At 37.7% G+C, this 26,072-nt stretch overlaps 1 protein-coding gene across 1 annotated transcript in view; it reads right to left on the bottom strand.

Moving 5' to 3' along the window:
• Positions 1–530: 530 nt before the first annotated feature.
• Positions 531–26,072, bottom strand: part of LOC148184338 (uncharacterized) — a 45,161-nt gene continuing 19,619 nt past the window's right edge. Inside the window, exon 3 of the mRNA XM_088055702.1 lies at positions 531–1,314. Within this exon, the coding sequence (XP_087911828.1) occupies positions 1,303–1,314 (12 nt within the window). The 3' untranslated portion in view covers positions 531–1,302. The remainder of the gene's footprint in view (positions 1,315–26,072) is intronic.

Genomic DNA, 26,072 nt, shown 5'->3' with positions numbered 1-26,072 from the left:
CTGTTGGCATTCCTCATCAGATGATTAATCAGAACTTATTGTACTATGCCTACTGCACCCTGTGGGATTCCCAGGTTGTGTCTCCTGTGAGGACTAGGGCATCCGTGCTGCTTACCTCTTACGGAGAAGCCTACAAAACATATTGTCGTTTGTGCTAGAAAGCACAACGTAATTTTGATTAAGTTCTTTGGTTTGGACTTTGCAATAACAGCATGAGAAAGTAACTTTCTTAGGGAGAAATTCTAGTTCCACTGAAACCATTAAGCATTATTAGTAGCAGCAAGTTATTGGGAAATCTTGTGGCACAGGGTAGATCCTTTGTGTACTACCAAGTCAAGACCAGAGTTATTATTTAGGCTCTGTGAGATTTCTGAATGCATAAAGTTATTTTTTTTTAATATTTTCTCCTTTATTTTTAATGCAACAGAATGGGGCTATGGTATTCAGTAGCAGTGAAATTATATTTGGAATTTATAAATCTCAGCATCACTTAGCTTTTTTAAATTATAGAGGTTTATTGATAGCTCATTTTGTGGTCCGGGTATTAGAGCATCCGTAGCCTCTCATTTCAAACAATTTTTCATAGTAAAATGAAAACAGCTGTAGATGTGGTTTAGATATCAGCCAAGAGGTACCCAAGGGGTGCAATTATCACTTATGATATTAAAGCAAAATGAGAAAGTACTGAGATAAATAAGTATTCTAGAAAAAGCATTGTCCTAAGTTTACTTCTATTTTTACAGAAATACTCGCTAAACACTGAGAAATGCAGAAAAAAAAAGTGAGGTATTTTTTTGGCACAGGTTTTATTCTTTAACTTTTGGAGTCATGACTAGTGGATACAAGACACCTCAGACAAAGAGGTATTTTAAATGACTGGTGATTCAAGATATTTATCTGTAACAACATTTTTCCATAAAACCAGGTTGCACAGAGCTGAATGGCAGTCATTACCAAGAGCCTCTTGCAACCTGCTGCTGTAGCCCTCCGTGAACTCCAGGTATATGAAGTATTCAGTCCACGTAGCACTGATTAAACCATTAGGATCAAAAATAAATAGCAGACAAGATGATGGAGGAAAACCAGCTGAGACATTAGTGCTTGTAGACAGTACCTCTGTACATCAGAGACCATTGCACATTTTCTGATCACCGTACTTCCATAGCTTCCTCAATTAACTCGTTCTGTACATTGTTACATGGTCCCTTCCTGAGAAGGATTCAGGACACGAAGGAGCCTCATTCCTTCTGCTTGTTATCTTCTCCAATGTATCCTTACTGCCATGAATCACAGGATTCTCCATCAACTTTTCATCTGTAAGAAAAGATTTAGGAAAGACAAAGACTCTAAATTAGTCAATGCAAGCCACAGATAACTTCATTAGAATCAATGTGTTCAGCCAGTGCAGTTTAGACAAGGCACACATAACAGCTCTCTAAACAGTAATTGTCTCAGTACTGCCCTTCATGGTGAAGCACAGACTTACATATTTTAGACTGGGCACAGATCAACAAATTGTTGATAGGCTAATGGATACCCCTTTTCCTTGGTACTTTCCTTCACATGAAGAGTTGCAGTAAAAATTCAGGAGGGAGGAGTTATTGTACACTGTTATTTTGTAAAAATAGGTAAGTGCACTGGGACCTTATTTTGGGTCTAGTCTGTTCCCCACAGCTTGAAAGTGCCATGAAAGTACAGAAAACACAGAGAAAACATCATTAAAAGGTATCTAGTGACTTAGGTTAGACAGATGAAACTCAGTTTCTACAGTCTGCCAAAGGGAAGGCTCAGGGGAGACAAGATCACAGAATACAAATACCTTCAAAGGAAGAGGATTATTTGCATTACCAGAATATGACAAAACAAAGAGCAGGGGCTTCAAACTAGAGAACACAAAGTGCAGTGGAGTAATTAAGCATAGAATGAAGCATGGTGCCAGTGAAGAAGGGGCCAAGAGGGAGGAACAAGGTCAGAAGAGAAGACTTAAACTGACAGAGGAGGAGAGGATTACAGGCATAATTAATTAGTTCAGTGTTTGGGAAGCTGGGGGATTAAGGAGTAGGCAAAAGCTGTATCTTTCTTCCTTCCACAGGAGAGCTCTATGGCACACTGGCCACCAAGGCCAGACATCCTTGTCTTCAGTGGTTTTGTCTGTGCAGGTAGAGCCCACCTACCAAAGCAGGGCTGTCACGAGCCCACACACTGCACCAACTTTCATCAAGTCTGTACCCCACCTACCCAACGGCTCCAGGGGTGGAGAAAGTTCTTGGCCTGATCTGATTGTCCCACAGCTCAGGTTTTGCTTTTTTTTCTCTTCCATCACTTACAACGTATTTTCCAGGGAAGTGCAATCAAGCTTCTTCCTTAAACTTTCCAATCCTTTATGAGAACTAAAAGTTTTTTATTAAAATATGCTACATTAATAGTATATTCTTAGCTAACATTTTAATATCTTAAAACATTTTAAGATTCATGTGATTTCTTTCCCCTTCATGGAGGACTTCAAATATGCAAAAATGAATCTCCATTTTAAAGGAAGAAGGAAGCAGGTTTTGAAATAAATAATAAAGACAGAAAAGTCATTGCTTTTGAAAGACCAAGAAGAATGTCTAAATCATTGGCAATAGGGTCAGAAACAGTTATATTTCTGCAACAGCCACATATCCTTTTCCTGACTGAAGCAATGTCAAAGGTGAAGATGAGTTCATTATAAATTGATTTTCAAAACAAAAAAAGATTGATTATGCTTATTGGAAAACCACTGTGGTCAAACAACCAAACGTCTTTGGAATATCAGAACATGGGTTCACACTAGAGACTATACCTTCAGATACATATTAAAATGGCTTTTTTGTTTAGTTTTTTTTAGTTAAGTCATTGGTTCTAAAGCAGACATAAGTTTAAAGTATTGCCATGAAGTAAAACATGCACTTGTGTTTTGGCTAAATAAAGAAAATTTCAGAAGATGGCAAATTATCATAGTCAAGAACTATTTCTGGAAAAGCAGTGCCTGATTTAGTCCATATTTTAATCAAGTAAACAGAGGACAACCAATTCTATAAATAATGTTGGGGTCCATGTGAGTAAAAATTAGCAGGATGCGATCTTTACAGACTCAGTTGTTTTCAGATTAATTGGAATACATAATGAAAGTAATTGCACTCTGATATTTTGGTGCATGTCTCAGTGTTTATTGGAAGGAGTCCAGTAAGTTGTCTGTCTATATCTTATTTATAGAATAATGATTTATCATTTTAAATTGCTCCTTACGAGCAGTAAGCATGGAGTATTTGTACAAATAGTAAATGTCTCTTGATTTTTACCTTTCTGTACCCCCAAAAAGATGTCATTAGGAATAAAATTTTAAAAAATAACCCTGAGTGATTTACTAAAATGAAAGTCCCTTTTGAAGCTAAGAAGTGAAAACTGGATTGTTATTCAGCAGGCCTGTGTGTACTGCAGCCCCCCCAGGCTGTTGCCCATGACAGGCTGTGCTCCCTTTGCCCAGGGGGATGCAACTGGCAGTGTCCTGGATTGCTGGCTGCACAGCTGGGCTCCAACCCGGCTTGGACTGCATTCTACAGCAGCTCTAACTATGGGCACCACCAGAGCAGACCACAAAGTTTAATCTTCACTGATTGGCACAATAATTTTCAATTTTTGTTGTAGCTATGTTGGACTTGGTATTTTTAACTTGTTCACATTTTTTTTATCTGACCCATGTACATTTACTTAGATGATTAGTTGTACAGATATAGATAGATAGATAGATAGATAGATAGATAGATAGATAGATAGATAGATAGATAGATAATGTCAGGTAATAATGATGAACACACTTCCTGGTGATATTTTTGTCTTAAGATTTTTATAAGCAGTATTCAAACGAAAGATGGAACAAAAATTTTAAAACTACACAAAAAGAGCCTGTTAAAATCACTTCTACAGCTAAAATAAATGATCCCTTATTGCTGTTTCATAAAAATTAAACTTTTAGGCTATTCAGAACTTTTTGTATTTAAAACTACATCATTATGCAAAAGAAATATTAACTGTAGTTAGTGAAGTAACATATTGCTTCTGGTCATCATGGGCCTCACTTCTAAAGGTATTTGCTGCCTAATAAAGCGGTTCATTACCTTGTGGGATTTCAGAATTACTGCAGTAGGCCAGCTGCTTTTTCCCCATCAAAATCAGTGCCATTAAGATGCCAAGGCACTTCTGAAAAGCAGCCATAGCCATACATGCAAGAATATTGTCACAAGTATGTCTATATATTCTTTAATTTTCAGATTCAACTGTTGTTTCTCTTGTCCATTTGGGAGTTTGTTTGTAAACTGTAAGACAGAAACTCCTTTTTCTGCTTTTTTAACTCAGTCTATCAGCTTTAGATGAAATAACACAAATGCAGAAAATATTGTGTTTGCAATTCAGAACTAAAAATTCTACTGGAAGTAATTCAGGAAAGCTTCAACCAATACAGCAGAAACTGTAAAAGCTCCCAAGTTTAAAAAAAAACAACTAACCATAACACACCAAACAAACCCTCTTTTCTGAAAGACTTATACAATGTGAAGATTTATTAGGCAAAATGCACTTTTGAACCCATTAACATCTGAGAATAGCAAGAGCAAAATTAGGCCTTAGAACAGACTGTCATTGCCATGAATAGAAATTGCATTTTTAAAGAAAAGTGTACTTACTTTAAACTGAGACATTTCAATTTAAAGAAAAAAGGATGTTTTTTTAATGTTGGTAAGCATGAGCATAAACTCTCATGTTTATGGGTTGTACCTCAAGACTATAAATATTTTAATCATAAGCTATAACATCTACAAATCTAAAATGTACCCAGTTCCATACTGTCTGAGCAGATGATGTTGTGTAGTTATAGGTACATGAATAGTGACAACAGCACTCGTTCAGGAGCTGCAGCAATTATTATCCTACGCAACACAGGGCAGGACAACAAAAGCAGTGGGGTAGATTTTAGTATTCAGATAGACAAGCTACCCCACATCACTTATATAATGTGTTTGGGCTGAGTGTAAGTGATAGTAAACTAGTGTGGGTTCATTACGATGACTCTTACACTATAAATTCCAAGTAATATATTTCTGTTGAGAGTGGATGTGGTCTTGCTAAGAAAAATAGTAAGTTGTATTGTATGTAATAGTAAGGAACAACTTTGAAAGTTGTTCCTTTGGGCTAAAAAAAGCTGCTTGAATTCTTGAAGATGAAGGTTAGTGAAATGCCTCTAAAAGACCTCTAAAAGACTTAAAACTGAAAAAGAATAGGGGAAAACAAAGCAGATTTTTCTTTTTAATATACAAGTGACTTTCTTGTTTTTCTATCATAAAAACCTTGTTACCATCAAAGTTTGGGGCTAGAGGTTGGAGTGGGAGATCTGGACAATCCAAGTGTGTAATAACACATGTACAATTTGGAACAGGTCAGACAGGAGCTTTATTACCTGTCATCAGTGAGATAACATGTGGACAGTGTCACCATCTCTGCTCCCCCTATGCTCTGCTAAGTGATTGCAGCCTGTAATCATTCTGATATAGGTTGTGCCAGGGAATAGAAAAAAATAAAATAAAAGAGTCAAGAAAAAAGGTCTTTGTGAGGTTAACAAATTCAGGTATCCATCTCCAACAGGGACAGACTTCTTCAGTAGCTTGTTAGCTGACATAGCTCCAAGAAGGACTCACAGAGAAAATAAGGTAAGGACATGGAGCATTTATTATCAGGTATACCCTGTATTGCCTTCAATTAGCAGTGGGGAGGGGGAAAAACAGACTGCAAACTCCCAGTTGAAAGGATGTTCTTTTACTTATTATTCTCAAATAATACTCAGAAATATCAATAACTTTACCACCACACTGATAAAACATGACTCAGGATGTTGACTTTTATGGTATGTCCAGTCAATTGTGCATTATCAATCACAAAAATCTGTCTTTTCTATTGTCCCCTGACACCTGAAGCTGGGGAATTACTGTGCTCATAAGTGAAACTCTGTTTTATGCAATGTGCTGGTATAAATTTCCCAGTCACAAGAAGTTCACTGGTTCATTTCTTGCAAGTGTAAGGAAAAACACTTCCTTGCTGATGCTCTTCCTCACTCCCTCCCAAATACACACATCAAACATTCTCATGAATACCTCAATACATAATAATGTCTTCCATGCTGTATTTTCCGATTTTTATGGGCAGGTTGTAACTGGAATGTGACTGTGAAATAAACAGGTACAAAATGCCTGACAATTCCCAAAGATGTAAAAGTAAGCCCATTTTAGCCCCATGCTGTTAAAATAGTTTCTGCATGGATTCTACTAAGTATTGTCCTTGCCTGAATCTAAACACTTCAAAGGTGAGGCCCTTTGGCTTTCTTTTTAAGCCCAGGCTAACAGAATGATAAACTTATTAAAAAAGTAATGGCATTGTTGCACTTAGTATTTCAATGAGCAATGTAAAAAAAACCACCAAACCCATTTGTATCACAATCATACATACTCCTTTGTATACACTCTTTATAACTTATTTGCCCTGACAAGTACACATTGTTTTTTTCTTATTTGTGGCAGGACTCATGTTAACATAAGTCTGCATCTTTCTCACATTAAATTCCTATCACAAAAATCAAGCCAAACCAAAACTGTAAACACACTGATTCTACAGCTGGAAGTTAGCAGCTATGGAAATAACAGGTAACACTATTCCTAGTCATTCCAGAAAGATTAGTAAACTCAAAAATTTCATTACAGGCATTGTGTACCTTGTACATACAAATAATTTCTGCTTCTTAATTTGTCCTCAAATACTTCCCTATCTGCTTCTAGCAGTGGGGTGTTCATAGAAATATATACTAGAGCTACTCAATCTCTCTATCCCCATGATCCAAGTAAAAAAATTAAAACTTCTGAATTCCCTTCTTACCAGGCACTGTTATTCTGGCAAGAATTAGGGGTGGAGGTGATTTGCAACTCACAATTTGGGAGAAGCAACTGCAGACTGAATGGTGAAGGCTCTTTGTAGTTAACGCTGCCAAACTCTTCCCATTAGAAACCCTTCATTTCAGTCATTAAAAACTCTTCCAGAATTTAACTGTTAGGGTTGAAATGTTCTATGTCTGATTTCCAAGAGTGTTAGCATAAATTGTCCAGTTGTTTTCAATAATAAAATCAGCAGAAAATATATTATTTGCCAATCATGCTATTTACCAGTGATTACTTCAACAGTTTTGTAAATCATTTCTGGCAGTATGATATCTTGAGGCAAAGAAGTGAAATTTGGCATTGAATAGTCTTTGCGTGATGGGTAAGTCTTTTGCTGTGCATCTATGTGTATGGATGGGTATATTGCAAAATATAGCCAAGTTATAAATCATTGAGAAAATATCTGATTGCATATGCTCAGTAGCAGCTGATAAATAGTGTTTCCAAGGATTCTGTCCATGCTAAGCCTATTTTCTTTCTGACCCCAGGATAAAGGAGACTAAGCCCAGACGGTCTCTACAATTGCCTTTCCCAGCTGTGCTGTGCCAGAAAACACAAAGGTGGGGATTACACAAGGGGGTTACATCAATGGGATCACTCCCTGTGGTTAGTAAGGAAAAGGTCTCCTTTCTAGACCTTACAGCTAGCTAACCTCACAAAGCCATTCCCCAAAGCATCCTTCCTCAGCCCCTCAACTGTGCACCAGCTTGAGCAGAAGACATTTGCAGAAGTGTGGGGTTCTGACACCCACACCTGACATTGGGGAGGGCTGTATTGTGAACTAATAAACTCTGAAGAAGAGTTGTCTATTGTTTTCTTACTCAGAGTCCAAAACTTGTAGTTAAAGTTATTATTCATATTTGTCTGCTTCAGCTTACTATCTGAAAAATGGGACTAATAATACTCTTCATTGCAGCAAACAAGTATGGCAAGAAGTTCATTACTGCTTGCAAAACAGCTGAGTACACTAATGATGAACATGAAATAAATGGTCGTAAGGAAACAAATAATTCTGCCTTACGTCAGTCTTGCACAATGTGAAATGAATCAGTATTGGATGCTTCTTGAAGACAAGGATAAAATCAAATATTGAACTCATTAATGGAACATCTATATGAAACATGCTTCCATGCCAGGTGTCTGACTGTAAAGAGTTCCAGTATAAGAGGTTCATTGACAAAAACAAAAAAAGTGTGTGTTTTTTTTTTAATTAAAGACTGATCAGAGTGCATAAATCCAAAGGAAGCTAGTTAAAATAGCACAGATTACTGCCAGAAAGAACCAGAAGTGTGTTTTACTGCTTGATTTTCTAAATTTTGTGTCCTTTTAACATTTTCTTAAAATGCATAATGTTAACACATGCAAATAGTAACAAAATGCAGAATGGCTACAGTGAAAATTCTTATGGTTTGAACTGCTGATATGCTTCCCTAGGAACGTCATTTAGACCAGATGATTTTACAAAACATAAACCTACTACATGCAAAACCAAGAACTGATTCAGTACCTAACAATATATCCCTGAAACCTAGCACAGACAAGCACAAGATCAACTTCAAAATTCTTGCAGAATCAGGGCTTTAATATAAAGAACTGCAAACAAAACTTGGGATGACAGCAGAAACATGTTTTCCATTTTTCCTGATATTTTTCTGGAGTTGATGTGATTTAGTACTGAAATACAATCTAATGTCAAACAGCAAAAATCTTTCTTTGATGCAATTTCACAAAGCAGTCCTGTTTAACAGCAGGTTTTCCATGAACACAGGGTGACAGCTAAAAAAAAAAAAGTCAGGCTAAACCTAAGACTTTGGTTAAGAGTCTCTTACCTGGTAAATAAGAGGGCCAAGGTTCCAGGCTGGAAATCACCCATACTATTTAATGTTTTCAGTATCCTCCAGCACTACCTTAACCAGACATGGCCCCCACTACTGTCCCACATGACTGGCCACCTTTGGACAGCCTCCCTGTACCATGCCATGGCCCTGGCATCCCAAGGCGCAACTTCAGCTTCACAGCAAGCCAACAGCATCACTTCAGACAGCAGCTGTGAGCTGGGGTCATGGGACTGCCACTGGGCAGATGGAAGAGATGTAAAGCCAAGTGCGTAGGGTGGACATGGGTAGCCTATGCCCAGTGGTCAAAAGGTCAAGCATCTTCAATGGTTTCACTTTGTTTAGCAGTGCAGGGGTAGTCCAAGGACCCTGTTCCATCTGAGGGTCCACACTGTTAATAGGGGCTAAGGGCTTCCTAGCACTTTCCTGCAGTTCATGCCTCTCACTGGGGAAGCTGGCACCCTTGGAGCTCCCGTTCCTCAGCTCAAACCATCAGTAGCTGATTATGGATACAAGCCCTAAAGGTTTTCAGCCTTCTTACCATCACAGCCTTTAACAAAACAGAGGTTTCTGGCAGCTTCCCCTCTGTCCTGTGTCCTTTGTAATCAAGAGATTCCCAAGCACTCATCACACGTGTGCCTACCCTTGAAGGGCCTGGGCTTGGAACAGGCATTTGGACCCCATGCAGGGACTTACAATAAGAAGACTTCAAACACTCCTGCTATACTTCTTTGAAAAATTTCCTTACCATATATTAGCATAAAATGATAAATATGTTGTGTGAGGTGCAAACAATATGTGCTGCACTGTGCTCGGGACAGTGACTTATGCATGTTACATGCCCTCCTGCCACATGCATTGTAAGCTGCATGCACAAGATAACCTGGTTATCTCAAGAGCTGTGATATAGCTGGACTTTCCAGTGGAGTCAAGAGCCATTTATAATAATGAGTAAAATTAAACTACTGAATATTTCTGCCTTCAATATGGCAAATGAGTGCTAATCATTGCACTACATTTTGTCATTATTTAGATTTTTTTCCAGAATATCTGAAGAACTTTTTGAATATTGCATTTTCTAGCATGATTGATTTTAATGCATCAGTCATATATTTTTCCTCTTCCAAATTACACTTGCTGAAGAAACAGAAACATGTTGAGCAAGGAAAAAAATCATTCCTGCTTTCTCCTTTTTGCCCCTCATTATCACTTCTTTCCAGCTGAAAAGTGCTTTTCTTTTAGGAGTTTGTTCACATTCTTGGTCAGCAGGAGTTACCTGAACTTCAGACCCTATGTAAGTGCCTTTGCCTTCCCTGTCCAACACCAGACAAATTTTAAACAATGGACTTTGCTGAAATAGTGATAATCAACGCAGGCTCCCTCTCATCTTCTGGGTCTACACAGTGGCCAGTGCTGGATAGACTAATCTGACTGCACTTGTCAAAAGAGATGTTGCTGTTGCTAGAAGAGAAATTTTTGCATCAGCATAAGCCAAATATTTATGTTATCAAGAAGTTCACCAGGTCCAGTGGAGGTGGACTTTATTAGAGCAAAAGATGACTAATGTCACAGCAGAGAAGAAAGACATTTCATTTAGCCCTTCCACAAACAAGACTTGTGAAATTCTTTTACCACTTCAATTGTTTGAAGCACATTTTTCATATGAAAACTGGTTTTTGTGCTTTGTAGATATTTTTAAGACCTAAACCTCCATAAATTTTGGCATTTTTAGCAGTCAGCAATTCCTGAGCCACTAGAAGCAGCCTTTAGTATAGGTCTTACAGGTGTAAATACAACACTTTAGTTCATTCTGCGTTACAACTAAACTAATTTTGTAAGAGATACATTAACATTTTCTACCTCAAAAATGTATTTAAAAAACACAAACCCCAAAACAAAATCCAACCTAAACTGTTTAATTCCAATGTCTCAATGCATTCTTTAAAGCTTGTTTGATGCAAACACTCAGACTACAACTTTAGTTTCTTCTATTTCTTTCTTAATACTTGTCTTTAGATTCAGCCAATCAAGAGTATCTGTTCACCTAAGGAACAAAAATTATGATGTCACTGATGCCCTTTTTGCTTGTTATTGGGTGCTGTTATTTGAACTCAGTAGAGAGCTGTTGAATATGAGAGGATAAACTCAACATCAAGTCTGACTTGTACAAAGTAGACATGCTGTCTGTTTTACCGCCCTGCTAGTTCACACAAGGTGAAGAATATAACCTATGGGGGGGGGGAAAGAGGATTAGTCCTGCAGCACCCATTCATACACTCAGCAAATCTACCATCTGCCATGAATTAAAGGTGGGATGAGCTGCAGCATTTCACAAGCACAGTAGGAAAAACTGCATTGTAATCTGATCACTGTAATCACTGCAATTACCCAGCTCTGTGGCAGCACGAGGGAAGTGGTCAATAAGTTCCTCTAGCTGTTGAAGAGCACAGAGTACTCACAAACAGGAGGGAAGGACAGAACAGGTTGTGCCTTGCCTCCTGCTTCAGACTGTACCTGCCTGACACTGCTACCAGGAACGGGTGGCTCAGAGACCAAATGTTTCCTATCACAAGGCCTGCAGCTCGCACAGACACCGGCTGCTCTGCCCCGGTAGCCACGACATGAATAACAATGAGTTTGTTATTAATCTAGAGGTAATTGCCAACACCCAGCAGTAATCCTCTGAATTTCTGTTAGAATATAATGTGCAATTTTCCTTTACAGTGACATCGTGGTTCTGATTATTTTAGAAGTGTTTTGTTTGCTGGAGTATTTACGTGTAGTATTCATCTTTACTCAATCAGAAGACAGCTAATTTCTTTGCTGTGCTAATTATGTCAGAGCAAAACACAACGTGTTTACGCTTGTTCTTGTCAGCCAGTTTGAGAAAGTGATTCCCTTTGAGTGACTCTATCACCTAGTTTCTGATGTTTTGTTTGTGGACTACCTAATGATCTGTTCCTAAATTTCTTTGGAGTTGTGCATGTGGTGACATGCAGTCAGTGCAAGTATAGTCCACAGAGGGCTGGGTATTGTTCGCAGCAGCCTGTACATACCCAAACTGCAGAGTAAGCTATAATAGTATCAGTGCCTGGTATCTATTCATACTCCACATGCCTGTGGTTACATGTGTCGACTTGCAGCCTGAGTCACATAATGATAGGTTACATCTGACATACACTATCATATAAGCATGGGACAACAGGGTTGGGAAGCATACATAAATATACATATATATATAGCAACACACCCAAATTGGTTTTATGAAAGCAATTATATGACATAGCTGCTCACCATAGGTGAGGAGTGGGCTTCTTGCCCCAGAAGGTCAAGTTGTGAAATATTAAAACTGAAAACAAAGTTGCCTTTGGAACAATGGAATTCCTTTTACAATTTGAGTAGTGAAGTCAAATTTTGGATCAGCAATTGGAACAGATATATAAAAAAACAGGAATTACAGAAGCCCTGAGTAAATATAAGAACCTTTATTGGCATTAAGGCAGTCTGACCACATTTCTCCCAGTTCTTACTTTTGGTCTTGTTTTGGCATCCTCTCACATTTTTATCACTTAACAGGATAGAAATAATAGGGGAGAAATACAATCCCATTGCTACCTGCAGAGCTGAATATTCTGTCTCAGAAACCAAGTCTCCTGAGCTAGCCAAGAAACTGATAGAGGTTTGTAAACCCCACAAGCCATGGTGAACAGAGTCCCTCCAGCAGGGTCCTATGCTGCTCACCAGAAGAGTTCTACTACAAAAACCACATCTGTGCATGAGAACAGGGAGCCTGGATGGGATGTATCTGCAAGGGCAGCAACAACTTCAGAGAGCAAAGAGGAGGCAATGCAGCATTCTCTGCCATGCACACGTCTGGTAGGGCTGGGAGGGGGTTTGGTTGTGTTTTTTATGAGAGGTGAAGGTAGGAAGATCAGATAGGAAGGAAAAAACAGATAACTCAGGAATTTCAAGAGTTAAACTGTCCTTAAAATCAGTTCTCCCACTGAGATGAAAGGAGCAGCTTGCACATGGCCCCAGCAGTGCAGCTGCACACTCAGGTTTCCCCTTCACCAGGGATTTTATCATCTACATCTTCCCAAGCTTGGTGCAACTTTAAATGAATGTAAGTAGTACCTACATGATGTGTACAATTCTATTTCTTCCACAATGCACAGCTCTACCAGACATTCTGCTTCTACCCAAATTTTTTCTCAAATATTTTGTATACAGGAACCAAAGAACAACGTGGAAAGAAAGTGCCAGAGTTGCACAAGACTTAAAGCACCCAAAGGCTTTCTTAAATCAGCATCCAAATGAGGGGATACAGCTGCTCTCCTGAAGATGCAGGGTTCTGTCCCTGTGTTTTGTAGGCTTTAAAACCAGGATCCTATACCAGCAAACCAATCTGAGACATTGGTAAATAGACGCTGTAACCAAGGTATCACAGTCCTATTTGGGGGAAAAAAACACAAAACAAAAAAAAGAAAAAAAGTACCAGTAAAAGCGATTAAAATGTGTATGTTTACAAGTAGGATTTAATTCTGCTTGTATTGTATTATCGACATGCAGCCACCTTTTATGCTGTCTGCTGACAGCAGTTGACGCATTTTTCCTCCTGTGCTTATTTTTAGTTGCCATAGGAACTTTCTTATTTCCTGTCAGCTGATGTCCTTATTTAGTACTATTAATTGAATAAAAGGGTGTTGATTCTGGTACTCCAGATGCTGAAAAAAAAGCACTTTACAAAGACAGAACACACATTTCAGTTTATTCAGACTTTTATTCACTTATTTCTATCAATATTTAATTCAAAAAGCTGGGTACTGTAGTAGCAGTTGCTATCACATCGGTGGAATCTGGAGTAGATCCTCTCCAGTCTTTCCTTCTTGTTTGATCTAAGTTTCCCTCCCACAACCATAAATATGCTTATGTGAAATAGTATCTTTTGTCCGTATAGCTTGTAGGTTCATTCTTTCTCACTTCCCACATATCTAATTATTTAAAAAAAAAAAAATCTAGACTGCTGTTAAAATGCATAGGAGTGGAAATAAAATTTTCCAACATATGAAAAAACATAGTCTGGAAAAATATTGGGACCTGAAGGGGGGGTTCTTTTTGGCAAATACCAATTCTTCTTCTCTTACATAAGATACTTCGCAAAATATTATTTTACTATTGAATTTATTGTGTGGCCAGAGAGCAATGAAGAATGAGAGGAATTGACTGAGAATTACAACAGTTTAAACTGGCACTTTCTTTATCCACATCAACTATGAAATTTACACAGTTCTTCCCATGACCTGGTCACATACTGGAGAAAAAAACCTGTTCAACATATATATTTGCATTTGAGTTTGTATTATATGAAATTCCAATACAAGCTTATTCTATTTCCTTCTCTGAAAAAACTTAGGAAAATAGCAGAAATGTACACAAAGTTTTTAAAAACATACTCCTTTTTCCAGTTCACATCACTGTTCCTCATAAGATGGACAAAAACAAGTAGCTTGGAATAAAGAAACTGGCAAATAAGCAAGCATTAAAACTTAGGAAAATAATTCCTGTGGTGTGACTTAAATCATGCAAACTCCATCTAAGGTTTTATTCAAACATCCTAATGACAACTTGAATCTCCTCACTGACTTCAGGGGCTGCTGGATTAGTCCCACTGAATGGGTAACTGGCGTATTAATGAGCTTGTTGTGGCACTAGGAGGATAATATTCTGCTTGGGAATGTTCCCAAAGCTTATGGTGTATACTCTTGCTGAGACGAGCACTGTCAAGTGTTTTAGTTGCTACAACTCAATGGACATCTGAGGCAAAAGATTTCCTACCTCATCCTGGAATCATAAAGGGTCCCTTTTGCAGAAGTCAATCCCAGCCTCCTTAGTCCAGCCCCACCACCAGCAAAACTGTCATCAATTGACCCTATGATAACTTCTCCTGCAAATGGTAATGCTGACTTTATTTAGGCCTTGCTAAATTAAGGAAAAATATTTATTCAACAGCAAAATCTTTTATTATTTAGCAAAAGAATAATGTACAAAGCAACTGTCTTTTCTTCTAAACAGGAAGAACTGAAGGTTTTAGGAACTGGTAATTTATTCTTCTAACCAGCTTTTTTCCTTTAAAAATGGTTTTAAAAAGCACATTCTTTTGTAAAAGAAAGTGTACAAGTAGATGGAAGTTGTTTTTATTTGTTAGTGAGAGTCAGAAAAAATAATTAGGTTGATTATTTCACTGTAGCACTGTTTAGGAGACTTAAAGACCTGGAATATTAATTTATATATCTGGATACTGAAATTTAAAACTGACCTTAGAAAAAAATTTCTTAAGTAGAATTTGCCCATAATGCCTTTTCCCAAAACAAGTCTCCTAGCTGAACCAGAAGTCAAATAGTTACCATTATATAACAACACTAAATTAAATAAATATTAATGGTAAATAACTATATTTCATTTAAGTTACCATTATATAATAAGAGTAAATTAAATAAATGGTAAATTAAACAAAATAATTTGTTGCCCCTAAAGACTGGCAATTTTCTATTTACTGCAGGGGGGACAGGAAAAGATTGTATTCTCACCACTTGCTGTGGGGTTGGCATTGAGCATGAGAGCATGTTTGCTTTCTCCACTCAGCAAACGCTGGCGCGGCAGTAGTGGCTCTGTAAGATTCCCCAAAGGATGAAGCAAGTTATGAAAACCATGCCACTAAGAGTGAGACACTAATAACATTACAGGGACATCTGAGGGTACTGTTGTACTTACCAAAGTATGAGAAGCAACATCGCCTTCTCCAAGTTATACAAATGAAAGAAGGTTATTTAGTGCCCATCTGGTTTTGCTCAAGAGATAGTAAATTGTTATTCCTCAAATGTCTGCTGAAGGTTTTTTGAGTTGCCTGACATTAAGATTTTTCCTAGCCTACAGATGTCACCTTCCATATTATCTGAGATCAAAATGATGCATTCTCACTTTTTATACCTCTCTTTAAGGCAGTGTGATTGCTTGTTTACAGAACATGGATACTAGAACAGCTCAGGGAACAAAAAATTAACAGGCGCTATCCAGCAGAGGGAGCACAGTAACGCAAAAACCCCTCAGCTGTAAGGTGAGGAAACTATTAAAACCCACAATAACTGGCAATCTGAGTTTACTGTTTCAGCACATTGCATGGAAAAAAGAGAATTTAAATAAAAATAGAGATGAGAGAGAGGAATATCAAACAAACACAAGTATTAAAATAATTTATTTCCTGATATTTTCATTTGCAATAAGGCAAATGTAACTTAACTGCTGGAAAATTTAGATTTAAAAGAAGAGATCAAGGATGATCTTGGGAAGAGTAATAACATTTATTTTAAAATGCTGATTTTAATTTAATACAACTGGCTGCTTTGGCTGAAAGACTCAAGTACTGCTTTCAGTTTGATGGTGCACTTCCTCTTGTTCCTAATGAAGTCATATATCACAGAAATAACTGATGCACCCATTCATTTGGTGTATTTGTAATTTTTAGAGTTCAATATGACAGAAATCTTACCAGATACGTTCTGTTTTCTGTGCCTGTTACACTTTCAAGTCTAATCAAGCTCTAATATTTGTGAATTAAAAAAGAAACAAGAGCTAATACCTATTTTTTATAAGAAATTATCATAAACCAGAGAAAGAACCCATCACATTTTGATGTGACTTACATGAACTATAGTAATTAAAGAAACAATGTAATATCTTAAAATTGTTGCCATCTTAAATGCAAACATTTCTCAGGGTGCATTTCATTAATATATTTATACCACAGGATTTTTTAATTAGTGCATCTAAATTCTAAGCTGTGCCACTGACTGTTATTTGACCTTTGGCAATTCACAGTCTTTCTAAGAGAGTTTCTGTTATCTTTGTAATGAAAATCATATTGATTTCACAGCTGGGTACAGTGTAACAGCAGCTTTGCCTGCTGGTAGAAAGTGGTTGAAATAAAAACATAATTTTAAAAGGAAAGAGAGAAGAAAGAACTGGATGTTCTGATCGGAAATGCTAACTACAGATAACTCAAGAGAGAATATTTTCGGTTTAACTCTTATTTGTTTTCCAAAGAAAAAGCTAAGCATGATGAAGACTGATTAGCTATATTTCCTGTTAAGCAAATTTAACTTCTGTCCACAAACTAGCAGTAAGATTAACAACTGAAACAAAACATCTATACTGCTAAATATTGAAGATGTCCCCATCCAGCAAATTTTTCATTTTGTTGTATAATGTCCTAAGGAAATGAGGCTTATGCAGGAGCATTATCCATTCACTCAACTGTTACTCCAATTTCCCTAGTAATTTTTCAATCTCTTGGACAATTTCAACCAAATCTTGAATAACAGTGGAAGTCATAGAGATGTTAAAGACTTTTGACCACCAGATCCAACTGAGACTGTATGAAGTTTAATGGACACTTGATACATTTACTAGCCACACATGTCCCTGCACACTAAAAATAACTCCAGAAGTAGTCTGGAAGTAGGGCATTGCAAGAGGTTTCTCATCCCCATTTGTCCTGGTTCTGGCAAGGAACAGGGTTAGTTGTTGCAGTAACCAGATGGGCATGGGCAGGACTCAGAGGTTATTCTGTATGACCTCACGTGATTCCCAGGAGCAGGGAAAGGAGTCCCTTCTGGGTCATGTAGTGTGGTGGAGGGAGTGGTTGGGTGCTGCTGGGGTTCTGCGTGGTGAGCATTCATGTCTGATATTGTTACAGTTCATTGTATGGGTGTTTTATTAAATTCATTGCTGTTTCCAGTAAATTGGTCTTACCTCAATCCATCATGTTTACTTTTTGTGCTTCCAATTCTCCTCTCCATCCCATCACAGGGGAGTGAGAAGGGAACAGCAGAATGAGCGAGTGGCCCATGGTTTAGAGTGTTTCAGTGGGAACACTAAACTGGGAAATGCCATTCCTAAACCACAACACCAATAATGGCATAAAGACACAGCATCTTTACACTGACAGAGTAAGTTGGTTCATAGAAAGCAAAGGTGTCATTTCAGGAAAAAGTCTGAAGAATTATTTCTTACACATACTAAAAGTGAAACTGTTTTGCTTATATACTTGTGTATTCCACTGCTCTTCTAGAATATCTTATTTCATCTGTCCAACATAAATTAATTTTCACATAATTCTATTTTAGTAATGAGTTAGCGTCACAATAAACTTATTATTTTAAAAACATGATGACTTTACTAAGGATATTAAAATTGTAGTCCAAACTGCCTAATTTCAAAAATGTCTAATTAAAAGTTCCTTACTGTTTATGACCAAAGTTCTCATGACCCTCTACAGACACATAAATCCAACACATTAACTTTCAGAAGGTTTTACTGTCTTTTTTCCATCTAACAAATACAAATACCTTTTGCTTGGCCAAGACAATCCCTCATTATCCCACAACAGCCAACAAAGTGTCTAGTACAGGCAAGCTCCTTAAAAGCCCAGCTCATTTTCATCTACATGGTGGCCACTATCAAATGTGGTGATTGGTATGAAGAGATGGTGACCAAGGAGAAACAAGAAAAAATGAACTAACCTCAGCCACACATGGACACACACACACACACACACACGTGTATCCCCAAACAAGCAGATAAACCTATGTGCAAGAAGATATTTGATGTCAAAAAAGACAAGGATAACAGAATGACAAGGAACTACTAGAGAGGGTCCAGCTGAGGGCTAAAAAGGTGACAAGGGGAATGGAGCATTATTCAAGAGCGATATTATCCTCATGAGGATAGGCTGAAAGAGTTGGGCCTGGTTAGCTTGAAGAAGAGACAGATGAGAGGGGATCTGATCAATGCACGTAACTATCTTCAGGGCAGGTGTCAGGAGGATGGGGCCAGACTCAGTTCAGTGATGCCCAATGATGGGAACAAGGGGCAACAAACACAAACTGAAACACAGTTTGTTCTATCTGAATTTGAGGAAAAATGTCTTTACTTTGAGGGTGATAGAGCAATGGAACAGACTACCCAGAGAGGCTGTGGAGTCTCCTTCCAAGAAAATATTCAAAACCTGCCTAGACACAATTCTGTGCAACCTGCTCCAGGTGAACCTGCTCTAGCAGGAGGGTTGGACTAGAGGATCTCAAGAGGTTCTTTCCAACCCCAACCATTATGTGGTCCTGAGAAATGTCTGTGAGATAGAGCTTCAAAGTGTGGTTGGAACTACTTGAAAGGGTCTAGGACTCACCAGTTCCACTGCCCATAAATAATCTGTTCTGTCTAACACAGATTTCTCCAGAGACATGTGGAAAACAAACCCCAGAATGGAGAACAATTTGAAATCCACAAACTTTGTAATATTTATGAAGTTCTGAATATCACTGGGGGAGGTGGGAAGGCATTGTGACCACAGACCACAGAGGAATATAACAGACCAGAATCCAAAAACACCCTTTCACTTTTTTTCTGTGAAGACTGCATATAAGGCAGATAACAGAGAATCAAACATCCTTCTGCCTGTTCCACATATTAATCAAAATGAGGTTTGGAATTGTCTTGCCCCATCGTCGGGAAGAACTGCACCAATACAGTTCATCACAGGTGTCTTAGAGAAGTCTGTACAGAGAATGCTGGCTTTGCAAGAGTACAAGATACCACCACAACACACAACAAAATAGAGCCCAAAGTTTTGGGAAAAGCAAATACTGGCTTTTGAAATTTGTTTCATACTTCTAGGAGTCACTGCTATACAAATACATTGGTGATAGTGCAAACGTCCAGTCTAAGAGCTACTAGTCTCATATCCAAACCTTGACTATGGGGAATTAAGTCACTTAATCCAATTTTCTCTAAATTTTGTCACTTACTTTTCTAAGTCTCATTAAGGTTCCTGCAAATATGCATCACCATAGAATCAGTCTGAAATATTATGTAGGGTGCCACAGTATATTAAAGCACTGTTTTTACAACATGGGTTTCTCTTACTATATAGTAAACCCTAGCTGAATCTCGAGGATGGAAATAAGCCCACATATGTGCTGCAGAAATCTTCCTACATAGCTACATCACTGAAGGCACATGTGTGGGGTAAGTAAATCATGAGCCCTAGATTACACACCATGCTGACACAATGCTCTATAAGAGCAGGGGGTGGGAGCTACTTATGCCAAACTTACACCACTCTCTGAGAGGTGGTGTCCTTCCCTCCAAGATGTACAGTCTTCCTTCAACAGCAAGTGCTGTGCATCAGAAGCCTCTGCTGACACAACTGGTCTGGCGCCAAGGTATCTGTGGCTCTGGAGAGCACAGCACCCCAGCTCTGATCCTTACATCCCAGCTCTGCACTTCCCAGAATGCTTGGGTTCTGCTCTTCCCAATGCTTTGTGTCAGCTCCAGCATCAGGCATTGCAGTGGGTTCCTCCTGTACCATGCCATTAGTAGTATTTTGTCTCACAAAAGAGCTATGACATGTCCCAGCAGTATAGCGAGATTTAATAATAAAATCAGAAAATTAAACTACTTTTCTAAATTCTAATGGTTATAGCATCAATCATTTAAAAACCTCTGCTATTTAGGAATATCTGTTTAGCTGCTGTCAAGGTATATATTCAAGTTTAAAAGTTTCTGATTGCCTGATAGGACATACTATGGCTACTACATTTCAGAGAAACAAGTATTTTTTGTGGTAAATGTTCTTTCCACAAAGCTCTTGGGTACAATATTTTTTTTCCTGAATGCAACATGCACGTGAACCTGCTTTGTAAAACAAAGTCTAGGAGAAAAAAACAGAGCCAAAACCAAAACTGAAAAAGTACCTCTCATGAAGGTACTCAGATGAAGAGAAAGAATTTTTTACCCACAGACTACTATGGACCATTGAGGATGTGCCAAAATGATACTTACCTAGGTTAATGGTCATAATGAACCGTCTGTAGCTATGTTTAAAATCTATTGTGTCTATTGAATGAAAAGATATGTACCTGTAAAACCACTTTGAACATGTGCCTGAACTCCATCAGAGAACATGAATACCCAGAACAGAACTACTGATTTTAAAAATGTAACAAAAATTTGTGAAGATTTTTACTTCTTGTAACCATCTATTTCCTTTCAAGCTTCTCATTTAAAAAAAATGATTGTTTGATTGTTTATCAAGCTTATTTTAATTTTAATGTGTTTTTCATATGAACACATTCTCAAGAGCTACTGTTATGGAAAAGTACATCAACAAGTTGCTGAATGGTACAGTTTTCAGTGGGCTGGACCACTGTTTATCTTTTCTTATGGATAACAATAAGTTTTTGCCTTGAGAACACTCAATGTTGTAATATGTTCCAGGAATTTGCTGTGAGTTACAGTCTGAAAAATACCAGTGGCAAGGTTCATTTGATCTTGCTTTAAGTAATTGACTTCAAAAAAGCTACACAATTTTGAGAAGGCAGAGCATCTTGCCAGTCACTTCTATGGACAGAGTGGCCTGTTACTGAGGCCAGATCCTTTCCAATAAGTGACCAATTTTATTTAAAGCTAACTCCAGATCCCTCTATCGTATGCTGAAATCTACAGGGCCTGTATGTATGCAGGAGCGTAGGTATCCAAGTCAAGCATTTACACTCCAGTGAAGCCTCCAAAATTTTGGCTCATCTCCCCGTTCATTGCATAAGTGCCTATACCTTTACAGTGCATCAACTTCTACTGTTGCAGCTTGCAAAGTCACCTAAATTCACAGATCACTGAACCCAAACATAGCTATTCTAATGGCAAATGAAATTATCAATGGTACATATCTGCTCCCCTTGTCTCCAATGAGAAAGATGAAGGGAGGAATGAGGTTTGACATAGGCCTGGGTGAGGTGAAGAGTCCAGCCAGCCACATTCAATTCCATAAATCTGGAAACTGTAGGGACAGTGGTCTCCCAGGGTCTACACCTGAAAAATCCAAGCAAGTAGACATTGCCTTCCTTTCCCATGAGCTAGGACCCAAGACCCAGATGAGCATGGTTCAGTGGCACCAAGCGCAGTTTGTTGCTCAGCCCTGATGGTTGATGGTGTCCTTCAGGATCAAGATCTGCTGAGCTCTAAGCAGCTGAAGGAGAAGGTAACAGAACACTCAAGTCAAATTTCTGTGACATTCTGCAGTAGAATTGCTATGTCCCAGTCATATTACATGCAATGTAAAAAAACTGCATTCAAGTTCTAATCTGAAAAATAAAGAATGCCCAGAATTTAACAAATAAATAAATAAATTCTAAACTTTGTATCATGAGTACGTGTTTAAGAACCATGATTTACAAGTCTTCAGTCAGCTGCCCTGGCCCAACCATTTTATTCTGGAAGACTTAATTGCAAATACAGTAATAAGGACTTTTAAAGTTATCTCTGAAATGTCTACATTTGATCCTTTTAGATTTTTAATGGATTTCACACGATAAGTACAGTTTTTGAGAAGTGAAGTGCTACTTCTAATATTTCCAGTTAAATGAAATTTTTAAAATAGAAGGAATGATAAAATAAAAATCAAAAATTATGTTTAGCGTTCTGAATGCAATTAGGGCATTCAATTGATTTCTAAAGTTCCCACATGAGCGATCTACTGTGATATCATTCAGCACAACAGTAACAGGTGCCGAAAAAGTAATTTTATACAAATGAATTTTATCACATTATCTGTTTTTTCCCTATTACAGCCAACTTTCCTAGTATTTCTGTGAAATTATCTAAATTAAGTTATATCAAAAAAGTACTTTGTTCCAAGATGTATTTCCATTTTTCATTATATCATCACTAGAGTAACAGCATTGTTTACTCTCTTTTCTACAGAAGGATTTTATCACTGCTTGAAGACACGAAGAAGATAGTGTAAGATGTGTACATGAATCATATCCTTTAAACTACAGTTTTACTACAAGAATAAAATATATAGGAGAACTAGAAGAGACCTCCAGATGACACCTAATACATCCTCCTGCCTGCAGGAAGCAGTTTTTCAAGTACTCTGATCTTACACATCTCCAATTGAGATGGAAACTCCAAAGGCTTGCCAGGCAATCTATTCCTTAGCCTCACCATTTAAGTTTTCTGTAATTTTAAAAGTAAATCTTCCCTGCTGTAATTTAGCCTATTACTTCTTGTTCTATCAAACAGAGGCAAAGGAAATAGATTGTTCCTTTCCTCCTTGGTCCAACCTCTTGTATTATAGTGTCTTCGTTCTATCTTTTCTGTCAGATTAAATGAACATAATTTATATATTTTTTTTCTTTTAGGTTATAATTTCTACACTTCTGTCTTTTTTGTCACTCTCCTTTGGACTGTTTCCAGTTGATTGTCTTCTTTCCTCAAATCTGGTGTCTAAAACTGGACATGGTGTTATAATTCAGTATGAAATTAAGATTTGTTAGTCACAGATTTAATTTGATTATTTAAATAATGAAGCTAATCATCTCCCAGGAGAAGGCTACCAAAGCTCTCACTCTAGTAACTGTCCTGCTGGAAACCAAAGTCAAAAGTTAGATTAAATAAAGCACATTCAGTGAAAATCAATCTAAGGAAGCTTGTTTTCCTTTTGGATTTGTGTCTTAAGCCTGACTGACCAAATATTTAAGAAAACACAAACTTTTATTCAAGTTTGTTTGCATCAAACTATTTCTATGAGCTTTCCACTAAGAGTGAAATTCCTAGGAAGCCTTTCCCTCAGTGCTGTTTATCTGCCTGTAAGAGAGTATTTCCAGATTCATGAAAACACAAACAGGGAAGCTGCCCAGGTATGAGCCTCTGGGATAACAGCTGGAGTAGATGGGGGAAGGAGCAGGAGGTGACAGCGACTGGACCAAAACCAGCTGGTGCAGGTTTTAATAGCTGATTCAGGATTAGGCTGTGATTTTACAACTAGTTCTGTTGACTCTGACAAAACAGCCTCTACCAGAAGCCCACTTCAACAGCTATTCTGGTGAGCAGCATGATTTCCTAAGCCCTACTTCTTAAAGAGACTACATGGTTTCCTTTCAACAGTTATGAGCTGTATAAACAATGCCTTATTACACTCTATCTTGGTGTATAGATTTTAGATGTCCTGTTGTATTAAAGCATTTTAAAGCTTTAAATGAGACATGCACATGAGAATATCTATTCCCTTCTTCTTATCTGTCCTCCCTCATTTAATTGCTCTACTCTTCTCCCAAGAGAAAAATATCTATGCTTTGGAGAGCAGGATCCCAATATTCAACATACTGTAATTTATTTTGTTCTTACAGTTGGTTTTGGTAATAAATTCTGTTGTATAGAGGTGGAGCCACTCAAGGATTACATCAGATATTCATTATGTGAGACAAAAGGTCAGCATATTTATTCATTCCTGGAGGACTAAGGAATGAATATTTGTGTCACCAATGATGAGATCAATTCCACTGTTAAGAGTTATGATTGTGACTCTAGGATTTCAGTCATAAATAAGGAAGATGGTACTGCTATTTTTATTTGCATTAATTTGAAAAACTTCTGTAGCAGACATTTTATATAATCTCTATTTTTAAATGTGCTTGATATTTCAGGTTATATTGAATACTGGGGATTTCAGGAAAAATGCCATGAAACTTGAACAGTATATCAGCCTTAAGAAGCTGCTTCAATCTATTGAGGAATTGTCACATTTGCTTATAGTTACTCCGGTAACTTTGATATTAAGAGCTACATACACTTGTAATTTCTAGAAGCCATCTTGCTATTATGAACCATCTCTTCAAAGGCAGCTACTTTCTTTCCTAGCAATTATAGAGGAACTTTGTAGGTTATTCCTGCCACCAACTATCCAGCATTAGGTACTTAACATGGCCTCCCTTTTTTTCTTTGCCAGAGTTAAGACACTTAAAATACAGTATATAATGTGATCAGTGAAGGGTGGGAGCCAGGAAATCAAATGAGATAGATGTAAAATCTCATGAAAATATTTTCTACACAACAAGCAGTGACTGACATGACAAATAAATCAGAGCAAGACCAGAGACAAAGCTGCTAAAACAGGCTGAAGAATGGATCAGGCAGAAAGAGATAAATATATAGTGAGAGAGAAAATCAGCTTGTCTTGGCTATGTAAAAACAGAGAAGGACTGGGATATTACTGGAGGAATTGCAAGTAATTGGCAAAACAACTGGAGCCTTGAGCTCCTAGGTCAAGGTTTTACTAAACAAAAAGTTATTGAACAGAAGTCCAGATGAACAACCTTACAAACTAAATTAGGACAACTGGAGCAAGACACGGGGACAGGTATTAGAACAGACTGGCAGAATCTGAGGAGACAGTGGCAGACAAATACATAGCAGTGGGAAAAGGTAGAAAGGTGTCCCAGCCACAAGATTTGTTTGTTAGAAATGCATTTCTTCACCACTGAAGTTGGCCACATGAGAAGAGTACACTACTTATGAGCTATTCCATCACACCCAGCTAGCACAAGTGTGGTATCTCCACATACAGCACAGCAAAACAGAGCTTGTTCACTATGACAATTTTCTCCTTTTAACAGGTCTTGACTGGCCATAGAGCCAAACTTTCTAGAGGCAGACAAGACAGGTTACCGACTTTGGTCTCACATCTGCACAAACACCACTGACTCTCTTTCAGTGACTTTCAATGACTGTAATATTTATGTTTGAGTTCTTATTTGAATACAGAATGGGTAGTTACACTATTTAAAATTTACACACCATTCCTATCTGAATTTGACTTTACACTGGCACTTTGCATGCCTTTTCTTCCTATGCAGTTCTGTACTACCCATAAAATTATTTGGTGTAAGCAAGCTTCTGTCTTCATAAAATTAATTCCATAAAGATATTTACACACCAACAATAACGAAGCAAGCTCACATTTCCTACCATTTTTTTCTTTCTTTCAAATCTCTTCCTGGGAATGGGGCAAATTTCTAAAGTAGACAAGATTGTGGACAAAGAACCCATGAAGTTTTGCTTAAACCACAGTAACAAATTGTTTTAACATTGTTTAATCTTTAAATACATTGAATGCATATAATGTAACTAAATAAAATGTGGGACAAATTTTCAGAAATTTCAATATCTGGGTTTTACTGGATGTGACCACGTGAACAGGGTGTAATATTTACTTAGTATAAAGCCCATTTTAAGAACACTGTAAAACAAGGTTTTTCAAATTATAATTAATTGAAGACCAGGGAAAAGGCAAGCGGCACACCAGCTTCTTACAGGTGCAAAACTAGCCTACTGAATTAATGCAGTG

The sequence above is a fragment of the Pseudopodoces humilis genome, chromosome 5 (genome assembly GCF_049639895.1).
Source record: "Pseudopodoces humilis isolate 2021_Gansu_Grassland_sample_001 chromosome 5, ASM4963989v1, whole genome shotgun sequence".
Lineage (NCBI taxonomy): Eukaryota > Metazoa > Chordata > Aves > Passeriformes > Paridae > Pseudopodoces > Pseudopodoces humilis.
This window is presented reverse-complemented; position numbering and strand designations above follow the sequence as displayed.